Below are 10791 nucleotides of genomic sequence, written 5' to 3'. Positions count from 1 at the left end.
AGCCAGGCAGCTTTTTGTTTCGATCCCATATAGCTGTAGGGGCTGGCTTTTCTCTCTGAATATATGCTCAGTTCTCCTGAAGCAGAGCCTCAGAATAGACGCAAATACTTCTAAAGCCCTGAGCATCATGCACAATGGCCCCGGTTCTCCTGGGAGAGGTACTCTTCTGCTCTGAGTTCTGCCGCCATTGACTTGCCACTTTTACCCCAGGGACAGAACTGAAGGGAAAGTAGCCTATCTATTATGTGCAATTCTCCCAGTGGACGCTGGAGGGCTCTCCACTCACAGAATGCAAACCCAACTAATCACCAGATCAAAGCTGTAGATGAATCTTGAACAGCTGCAGCTATTGTTTACTGAAAATCTAAGTGCCCAACTCTGTGCTGGAAAATAACTTACCTTATTTTCCTCAGTTCTAATAACAGTAGGGGATGGATATTACTTCTATTTTACTGATAAAATAGATAAGATCGTGGCCCAGAAAAATTAATTGTATGCCTTCAAAGGCCACATAGTTAAAAGAATGGATCCAAAATTCAACTTCAGAATCCATGCTCTTTTCCCATTTCCAGATTACCTTTCCTCAGCTTTAAAAATGGATAGCCCTTGTCGGGGCCGGTTTTGCTCAGTGGATAGAGCGTCGGCCTGCAGGCTGAAGGGTCCTAGGTTCGATTCCAGTCAAGGGCATGTACCTTGGCTGCGGGCACATCCCTGGTGGGGGTGTGCAGGAGGCGGCTGGTGGATATTTCTAGCTCTCTATCCTTCTCCTTTCATCTCTGTAAAAGATCTGTAAAATATATATATATATATTTTTTAAGTGGATAGCCCTAGTGGTTTGGCTCAGTGGATTGAGCGACCGCCTGTGGACTGAAGGTTCAATTCCAATCAAGGGCACATGCCAGGGTTGTGAGCTTGATCCCCAGTAGGGGGTGTGCTTAAGGTAGCCTATCAATGATTCTCTCTCATCATTGATGTTTCAATCTCTCTTTCCCTCTTTTCCTCTCTGAAATCAATAAAAATTTATTTTAGTCAAAACCGGTTTGGCTCAGGGATAGAGCGTCAGCCTGCAGACTAAAAGATCCCAGGTTTGATTCCGGTCAAGGGCATATATCTTGGTTGTGGACACATCCCTGGTAGGGGGTAGGCAGGAGGCAGCTGATCAGTGTTTCTCATCGATGTTTCTCTCCCTTCCTCTATGTAAAAAATCAATAAAAGATATTTAAAATATATATATATAAAATATATATTTTTAAATGGATAAATTATATATTTTTAAATGGATAAATTAAATATAAATTATATTTTTTAAATGGATAAATTAAAACCTAGAAAAGTGATGAAGTTTGTCCAAGTTCATAATAGTTCTAGTAGTTCTAGCACATCTCTCTCATGAATGAGACATATAAAATATTGAGCTTAAAAGGTATTTATTTGATCCCTGGCTTGTGTGGTCCGGTAGTTAGAAGGGTCTCAGGTTTGATTTCTGGTCAAGGGCACATACCTGGGTTGCAGGTTTGATACCTGGCCCCAGGTGGGGCACGTGTGGGAGGCAGCCAGTCAATGCACATAGCTGTTTCTCTCTCCCCCTCCCTCCCTCCATTTCACTCTCTTTATAAATCAATGGAAACAATATCCTTGAGTGAGGACCAAAAATAACAAAAAAGATACTTGTTTGTTTTAACCTGTTAGTTCTTTCATAAGCATGCATCTTTGGAGATGGAGACGAAGAGACCATGTTCTAGTGAGAAGCACAGGCAGAGTCTCCTTTTTAGGGACAACATGGCTAGTAATAATGGGCCAATGGGATTACAGTTAGCATTGAGACTTGGTTTGAATCTTGTTTCCTCTACCTACAAGCAGCATAACCTCGTGCAAGTTCTGTGGCATCTCTGGCTTTCCTGTTTCCTCATTTATAAAGTAGGAACAATAATATAACTTGCCTCAGAGTAGGGCTTGCCTCAGAGGAGTGAGAAGTGCATGTTCTGGAGCCAGGTTACCTGGATTTGCATCCAGCTTCTACCACTTTCTGGCTGTGTGACCTTGGGCACATTAACTAATATCTCTGAACCTGTTTCCCTGTCGGTAAAATGAAGTAGATGGTACTCCATAGGAATAAATAATATATAAAGAACTCCAAAGCATCTCTGACCCACAGTAAACATTTAGCAAATGTTAGCTATTATCATCTGTCAGGTTACATGTGATGTTGGTAAAGCTACCAGCACGGTACTGAGCACACTCAATACCTACCCTGCTTCCCAGAAAATAAGACAGTGTCTTATATTAATTTTTTTCTCCCAAAGTTGCGCTAGGTCTTATTTTCAGGGGATATCTTATCTTTCCATGCACTAGGTCTTATTTTCTGAGGATGTCTTATTTTCAGGGAAACACGGTAGTAGCTCTCTCTTTCCAACACACTGTGAAACTTGGGAAAAAATAACTGTAAGTCACTGAAGAGAAGGGAAGCTAAGGCCCCTGAGCTGCCCTCAACAGGCAATAGAATTGGAAGGTCAAGAAGGCAGAGATGATCTCTCTCTGAACTCAGATGAGACCAGAACTCCTGCGTGCTGGGATCTCAGCAGCCTGGACCCTTGGGCTTCACCAAACCCCTGTTTTTTTTCTAGTCACTGGGGCAATGGTTCTCAACCGGGAGTGAGTTTGCCCCAGGGAACACGTAGCAATATCTGGAAACATTTCTGGTGGTAGACAACCGGGGAGGGGACTGCTACTGGTATCCAACAGGGAGAGAGGCCAGGGATGCTAGGCCTCCTCCAGTGCACAGGACACCCTCACAGCAATCCCTCTCTGGTCTGAAATGTCTTTAGTTCCGAGGCTGAGAAGCCCTGCCCTCGAGCTGGGATCCTCAGTGGCTTAGTAGGACTGGATGGGGTTGGGGTGAGGAGGGGTGGGAGGAGAGGGAGCAGAGCCTCATTGGAAGTTCGGGGGGAACCTGAGGCAGCCGCTGGGCAGCCCACAGAAAGGGCCCCGGGGCAGCTTTTCCCTCATTATCGGTGATCAAAGGAAACAGAGAGAAACTAAGAAAACAGAGCCACCTTCTTTATATGTGTTATATTTTTTTCATTAATAAATAGGTTTTCTTCTTTAAACACAGAACATGTAACAGATTGAAACACTCCCCCCTCCCCCCGTTCCAAAGACAAGAGTCTATAAAACCAATGCCAGCTGCCCCGCCCTAGGGGCAGACAGAGCCTGGTGACCCCCCACCCAGCCCTGCCCCTGCAGCACCACCACCCCACACTGCAAGAGAAGGGGGCCCAGGGCTTCTCCCTCGGGCCCTGGGGACTCAGGTGAGAAGCGTGTGAATGTATGATGTCACCTCTCCAGAGGCGTGGGCTATGCGAAGAGGAGGTTTCCTTCCCATCGGCTCTGACCAGCTCCTGTCCTTCCGATGTCAGGTCCGAAGCACCTGGGCTCAGCTCCCAAGGGGGCTGCCTCCTGGCTTCCCCGCTCTCCACTCCTCTGTGGCCTCCTCGGAGGGGAGGGGAAGGGCTCGGGGACCCCTGCCCGCCCCTGGCCTGCATGGGAACGCTGGGTGGGAGAGGCGTGATGCTGAAGGTGAGGCTCTTGTAAGACCCCTGAGCCCATGAGGCCAGCATGCCCCCCACACTCCCACACCATTCCTTCCTCTGGAGGGGGGCGGGGGGCACGGGGCAGCCACCCCCTCCACCACCTGGCGCCTGGCTTGGGGTGTGATGGTTCTTTCTTAGCGTCAGGTCCTCACGCCGGGCCTGGCTCTCTCCTGGTCCCATTCTCGTCTCCTTCCAAGCCCTCACCGCGGCAGTCTGAAAAACTCGTTGTCCGGTGTCCTACATTGTCTCATCCTCCCTCTCCCCGGGCCTCCGCAACCCGAGGGAGGGGGCGGGAGGCGGTCTCCCCTCTCTGACCCCCGCTTCACATAATGGAGCAGCTCTTGGCCTTTTCCTTCTTGAAGGTGGAGGAGATGAGTTCAGAGCGGCTGGGGAGGTGGAGCAGGCGCTTGGAGAAGCTCCGGGCGGGGCTCTTCGGGGGCGTGGGGCTGGGCTTGTTCAGACACACCATGGACGCCGTCCGGAAGATGCTGTGGATGCTCTTCTCGGAGGTGAAAGCGGAGCCTTCCAGGTAGATTTCCGCACCCAGCTGCTTGGCTATTGCACAGCCCTGCGGGGGCGGGGGGGGAGGGGGAGGTCACTGACCCAGCGGTCCCAATGGCTCTGAAACACTGCCTCCCGTGGTCAGTGGTTCTGGGGGCTACCCCAGAGGAGGCCGGACTGCCAGTCTCCCACCATCACCCTCTGCTAGTTATTTTCTGAAGGTGAAGCCTGACAGCAACTTAGCATCACCTGGGACACTTTTAAATCCATATTGAGCCCGAGCTGGTTTGGCTCAGCGGATAGAGCGTCTGCCTGTGGACTGAAGGGTCCCAGGTTCGATTCCAGCTAAGGGCACATGCCTGGGTTGTGGGCTTGGTCCCCAGTAGGGGGCATGCAGAAGGCAGCCAATCAATGATTCTCTCTCATCATTGATGTTTCTATCTCTCTCTCCCTCACCCTTCCTCTCTGAAATCAATAAAAACATGTTAAATAAAAAAACAACATATTGATACCAAAGGGCTTGTATGCATGCATATTAGCATAACCAATGGACACAGACACTGGGACAGTGGGGGCTGGGGCAGTGAGTGCTTGCCCAGGGTGGGAATGGCTTGGGGAGGGGGTTGAACCGGCGGGGGGGGGGGGGGGGGAAGACTTATGTAAAACTTTAGGCAATAAATAAATTTTAAAAAATAAAACAAACAACCCCACATGGATGCCAGAACAAGTAAATCAGAATTTTGGGGGGGAGGACCTAGGCATTAGTATTTTTAATATATATTTTATTGATTTTTTACAGAGAGGAAGGGAGAGAGATAGAGAGCTAGAAACGTCGATGAGAGAGAAACATCGACCAGCTGCCTCCTGCACATCCCCCACCGGGGATGTGCCCGCAGCCAACGTACATGCCCTTGATGGGAATCGAAACCGGGACCTTTCAGTCCGCAGACCAACGCTCTACCACTAAGCCAAACCAGTTTCGGCGGCATTCGTATTTTTAAGAGCTCCCCAGACAAGTCTAATATGAAACATTGGTTTTGAAAAAAAACAAATCTTGACTCCCATGTGCGTAAGAAATTATCCAGGATTTCATTAAAAATGTAATTTCATATCTTTGTCCCAAAGTGACTCTCTCCGTATGGAGTCAGGAATTCTAATAAGCACCTCGAGTATTCTGGTGCAGGTGGTGCACAAAAACAACCTGAGAAACACAGAGGAATGCTCACCTGCCCACCTGGAGCATAAATCTGGGTGAGTACCACCTCCATCCAGGGGATGAGCTGCTGATGATAGATGGCCCCCAAATACCAATGCTCCCTTGCTGTAGTGAGAGCCTGAACAAGGGCTACATTTCAAATCCTTTGCATACAGCATTCTCCACACCCACCCCCCTCTAACACACAATGGCGCGCACGCACCTGCTCGTAGGAGATGGGCGCCTGCTTCTGGTGGGACAGCTCCATCAGGGTGCTCAGGTCTGTTCGCAGATCTGTCTTGCAGCCAACAAGCAAAACACGGGTGCTGGGGCAATAATCTAGGATTTCCGTCCTCCACTGAAGAGCCAGGCAGAAAAGGACAGTCAGTGGCTGACGTACCCAGAGGAGCCCAGCTGGCAACATCACACCCCGTAGAGCTTATCACCGGCCCAGCCATCCCTCTGAGTCACAGCATCGCCACTGCACAATGACATCATCTTCCAGCCCATGGGGACTTGGGGCCACAGGAATGCTGACCCAAGAGCCTGTCCCCTCTTCCAACAGCCCAGTCACTAGAGAAAGAACCAGAGCAAATCTCTTCCCTCTCTCTGCCAAGCAGTGGGCCTGGATCTGCTCCCTCCATCCAGTCAGAGGGCTCCACAGATTCAGAAAGTCTCTTCCCAAGGGAAGGTGATAGTCCCAGAGACTTCTGGGAAACTAGGCTAGTTCCACAAGGTATCCTGGGACTCCTCCATATGACCAGATTTTGCCGCCCAGACCTAGGCATGTCCTACCGGCAGCTCTGCTCTGCTTGGGCCTGCCTGGCCTGCCCAGTTCTGGTGGGCCTGGGATCAAGGTCTACAGAAGCTGCCTCCAGAAGACCTCATCCCTCAACTCAAACCATATCACCAGGAGGTTCTCTGACGCTCAATCCTCCGTTCTCTGAGGCTTCAATCCCACCCTCCCTTGCTGGTCCTCTGGCAGAGCAGCATGGGGCAGGGGCAGGGCAGGAGAGCTGGGTTCTAGTCCCAGCACGTGGCTAATGGTGTGGCCTGGGGCAGATTTCTCCCGCCCCTGGCCTCAGTGTCTTTCTGTTACACAAGAGGGGATGAGATGACAAGGCCCTCAATGTTCCTTTTTGTTCTCGACCTGAGCTAGAGATGGTCGAGTTTCAGACTCACCTTCTTGAGTGCACTATCCACTGTCTCCGGACGGCTGATGTCAAAGCACAGTAACACTGCGTCCGAGTCGCTGTAGCAGAGCGGACGGACATTGTCATAGTAGGGGGATCCTGTTATAGGGGAGAGAGAGCTGATGATGGGCCGTGGCACTTTCCCTCCCCTACAGGCCTAACCCCAACGAGCCTGGGAAGACCATTCTTGGTCCCCGAGGTTAGCTGGCCCCTCCCATCTCTCAGGGGAACCTGCTGCCCAAGGAAGCTGGGGACCTGACCACCTGCCAGAAGCATGAAAAAAAAAAAAAAAAAAAAAAAAGGGAAAAGGGCAAAATGTAAGGCCGAGTGGAACATGATTCTCCCTGCCAGGGTTGCCTGCTCTGGGCTTTATTTAAGGTGCCGGTTCTGAGTCCCCGAGGAGGGTGCTCCCGCCCCTGCAGAGACCAGGCCTTGTTAGGGTCTCCTCTCTCCAGAGTCTGTCTGCTGAGCCACCTCTGCCCCCCTTTTCCGCTCCGAAGTTCTCCCCGAGGAAGACACAAACCTGCCTGTTACATAACAGCTGCCCTGCTTGTCTGCCATGGGTCAGACTCTAAGCGGCGGGAGGGATTCAGTGCCCTGCTCCTCCTCTACCCAAACTGGCTCACCCTGAAAAGGGCCAAAAGAAGGCTGCAGCCCCCCCCCCCCCCATCTCAGGGAGACAGTCTCAGAGACAGTGGCTCCAGGAGCTGGGGGTGTACAGTGAGGGTCCTTCCCCGGGAGGGCAGTGGGCAGTGCAGACGCAGGTGGTCTCACATGACGGCTGGGAGCTGAGCCTGCCCCCCTCCACCCTGGGAAGGAACAGTAGCAGATTTGGAACCCAGACAATCCGTGCTCAGAATAGCAAGCAGCCCCTCTCCCTGCACCACAATCACCATGGAAACTGGGGGGAATCCAAGTGGGGAGGGGGTTGGTTGTTAAAAAAAAAAAAAAAAAAGAGCAAAGGGGAGTTGGGATGGCTGCCTGCTCCTCCAGCCATCTGCCCCGTCCCCTCCCTGAGGTGGGGTCGCCTCGCCCGCCTCACCCCCAGCACTGAGCAGGGGGAGCACTGCAGCGCTGGGGAGGGGGAGGGGAGGAGGCCTCCATCTGGCTCCAAGCAATCCCCCTCCCCTGAGACTGAATAATGGGACCAGGTTCCACCCAGGCCCCAATGCTGGGAAGCCCCATTCCTCCTTCCTTCCGAGCCTCTGATTGAAAGAGGGAGTTTGAGGATGACGGACAGCCAGCATCCTTTCGGAAATAGGGGGTGTAGGTATGGGGTGGGGATTTGATGTAGGAAACAGAGACCACCTCGCTGGTTTTCCATTATCTGGATTGAAATTCCAAGGCTGCATTCCGACTGCGGGAGGAGGGGGAGGCCGGGAGGAGGGGGAGGCGGAGGGGAGTGGCGCGTTGGGGCGGTGGTGGTGGAAAGAGAGGAGCTGCGGTAAGATTCTGGGAGGATGGAAAGGTGGACAGGAGACGGCAGATGCAAACGCATACATCACGCAGCCAGCTGCGCTCCGGCCGGCTCCAGCCAGCCCGGCCCGGCCCAGTCCGGTCCTGTCCGGTCTGGTCCGGGGGTCTGGGAGAGCCGGCACCCTGCCTCCTCCCAACCCCTGGAACTGCAGCTCAGGAAGCAGAGCAGGTTGAGGAATTTTTGTTTTGCTTTGTTTCGTTTTAGGAGAAGGGGGTGGGAGGGCAGGGGAAGTCTCAATTTCTGTATACCCTCCCCTCCCCTACCCCAACCCTCTCAGACCTCAGCATTGGATCCTGGGAACAAGGCCCTTTGGAGGAACAGGGCTGCATATTTATTATATGGAACAGGAAGCCCCGAGTGATTTATAGTTCCTCCTTAAACTCAGCCTGAATATGCATTTTTAGAGAGGAGCAGATTTCATTTTCTTTCTCCTGCTCCTGGCCCTTCGTCCTTAATTACGACGCTGAACCCAGTCTGTTTAAAAAGGGCTGGGGTAGAGAGATAACGGGAGGGAGGGGGCAGAATCAATGCAAGGGGTAGCCTGGCACGGAGGGTTTAGGGTGGAGAGGCTGGGAAAATACTGCTTCCTACATCCCAGAGAGACGGGCACAGCTACCCCGGCCCCCTCCCACCACTGCCCACAGGGTGACTGCCCCACATCGGCTGTCTCCCCACCCTCCCCATCCAGAGCCTGGATGATGCATCACAGCCCTGAGCCGCAGCGCTATGACGAGCAGGGCTGAGCTGCGGCAGCGGCAGACAGCGGTGGCCAGAGCCGGAATGCAGGAGAGGGGACTGAGGCAGGAAAGGAACGCTGTTCCCCCAAAGCAGGCTTGTTTCCTTGCCTCCACCGCCACTGCCTCCAGCAGCACTGCCTTCGGCCTCATTTGGCTTTGCTCTGGGGCAGTAGAGGCTGTGTGTGTGTGTGTGTGTGGTAGCAGGGTGTGAACATGGAGAAGCCCGTCTGGCTGACTGCCCCCAAGAAGTATTCAGGGGTCCCTTCCCCTCCCCCTCCAGCCCTCTGAAGGATGACGCTAGACCCAGAGGAATGAGTGGTGGCTTCTGGGGTTCTTACATTCTGCACCCCTGAACCAGCCAACTGAGCTGACCAAGGCCCTCTCCCTACACCCAACAGAGGAATCTTCAGGTCCCCTTCGTTCAGTTTTCTGGCAAGCACCCTCCCCCTCCCCATCGAAGAGGAAAGCAATGTCTGACACACAGAGCTGCACCGCCCAGCAGCGGTGGGCAGGGGCACGGGGCCGGCGGTCCTACCTGAGGTGTCCCAGAGACTGAGCTCCACTCTCTGCTCCTCCGTCTCCAGGCAGGCTGTGTAATTCTCAAACACGGTGGGCACGTACGTCTGAGGAGAGAGGAAAATTCACACCCGGGCCCCTGCCCGCTGGCTGCACAAGAAGCCACTCTCCCTAATGAGGTGCTAACGCGGCCAGAGGAGGGGTGCTTGTGGCAGGGGGGACCACATGGGACAGGAGGCAGGAGCGGGTAGAGGCACAGGCAGATTTGCTCCATCAGATTAAGAAATGGGACGTGCCCCCATATTTTAGACGGTTGGGGACACACACACACACACACACTCACTCCTCATCCCCAGATTTGTCTGTCTCCCGATGTCAGAGTCACAAGCCAATGCTAATGCTTTACTTCTCTCCACAAGCCCCCTGGACCCACAGAACAGCAGAAAGGGGCGGCAGGAGATGGCCTGGATCCAGGCTCGCAGAAGCTTAGAGGTTGGGGTGAAGGGGCAGGCATGTATTGCGTCAAGAAACCCCAGATTCTCGCATGCCCCCCGGTCCCCTCTCCAGAGACCAGGCTCCCAGATACGGAGGTGGGAGGGGATCGGATGGGGCCTATGGGTGAGGAGGTGAGGAGGAGCCGGCACCGGCGCGGCGGCGGCAGAAGTGGAACAGGTCTCAGGGGGGAGCTGAGGCAGGGCAGTCCTCCAGCCAGAACGCACAGAGGGTGGGGAGGGGAGGGGAGGGGAGGGTGGGAAGAGGAGGGGAGGGTGGGGAGGGGAGGGGAGGAGAGGGGAGGGTGGGGTGGGGTAGGGTGGGTGGGGTGGGGACAGGACAGAGCTCTCCTGGGCAGGTGGGGATCCACCCGGGAAGCGGGCCGGCGGGCGGGGAGAAAGGCTGGCCGGGGGGCGGGCAGACGGCTCACCTCGGGGTAGCAGTCCTTCGCTAACACCTGTAACATCGCCGTCTTCCCACACTGCACGTCCCCCACCAAAACCAGTTTACATCTGGCCACGACTGGCTGGGGGGCCCGTCTCTCCTTCATGCCTGTAGCCTCCGTGGGACTGGCGCTCCGGTTCCGAGAGGGAAGGACTGCGACAGGGAAGGACTGCGACAGGTGCGTCTCGGCGCGAGAACCGGCTGAATTCCCTGCCTCGCTCCAACTGAGGAGAAGGCAGGCACGGCCCCCTTTATATCTGCCTGGGCGAGCCAATCACAAGAGGAGGCGGGCGCTGTCAGAGCCAATCCCTGAGGTGGGATCCCCTCCAGCAGCCAATGGTAGGAGGATCTGAGTCAGCGCCCTCGTCCTCCCTTCCCTTTCTCTTAAAGCTGCACCTTCCCCGGAAAGGGGATTCCCACGTTTTGCATTTGTATCAGGGAAGAGGGAAGGGATTTGAAGCCAAATTTAATGGGTCTTGAGTGTCCACCCAAGTGTCAAAAACCAGCCACGGACGTACAAAGTGAGATCAAGCTAGAGTTGTTGTCCCAGAAGAGCAGGACCTGCCTGAACTATAGACAGGTGGCACCACACACACACACACACACACACACACACACACACACACGCACACACGCACACACGCGC

General features: G+C 53.9%; 1 protein-coding gene across 1 annotated transcript; it reads right to left on the bottom strand.

Annotated features, from left to right (window-relative positions):
- Nucleotides 1–3038: 3038 nt before the first annotated feature.
- RND1 (Rho family GTPase 1) lies at nucleotides 3039–10365 on the bottom strand. Its single transcript, XM_084876751.1, has 5 exons — nucleotides 10132–10365; nucleotides 9229–9316; nucleotides 6469–6578; nucleotides 5510–5644; nucleotides 3039–4158 (listed from the first exon to the last, which is right to left on the bottom strand). The coding sequence occupies exons 1-5, from the start codon at nucleotides 10249–10251 to the stop codon at nucleotides 3913–3915; spliced, it is 699 nt and encodes a 232-aa protein (XP_084732877.1). The 5' UTR covers nucleotides 10252–10365; the 3' UTR covers nucleotides 3039–3912.
- Nucleotides 10366–10791: the final 426 nt, after the last annotated feature.

The sequence above is a fragment of the Pipistrellus hanaki genome, assembly GCF_964339955.1.
Source record: "Pipistrellus hanaki genome assembly, chromosome: 3".
Taxonomy (NCBI): domain Eukaryota; kingdom Metazoa; phylum Chordata; class Mammalia; order Chiroptera; family Vespertilionidae; genus Pipistrellus; species Pipistrellus hanaki.
The sequence above is the reverse complement of the archived record's forward strand: the minus strand, read 5'-3'. Positions and strand labels throughout refer to the sequence as shown.

Bases quoted from the DNA above. Each gene is read 5' to 3' on its own strand.
- RND1 (XM_084876751.1), bottom strand. From the start codon at position 10,251: ATGAAGGAGAGACGGGCCCCCCAGCCAGTCGTGGCCAGATGTAAACTG. The intron at 9,317-10,131 runs GTGAGCCGTCTG...CTCTCTCCTCAG, and splicing joins CGAAGGACTGCTACCCCGAG to ACGTACGTGCCCACCGTGTT. The intron at 5,645-6,468 runs GTGAGTCTGAAA...CTGGCTCTTCAG, and splicing joins TGGATAGTGCACTCAAGAAG to TGGAGGACGGAAATCCTAGA.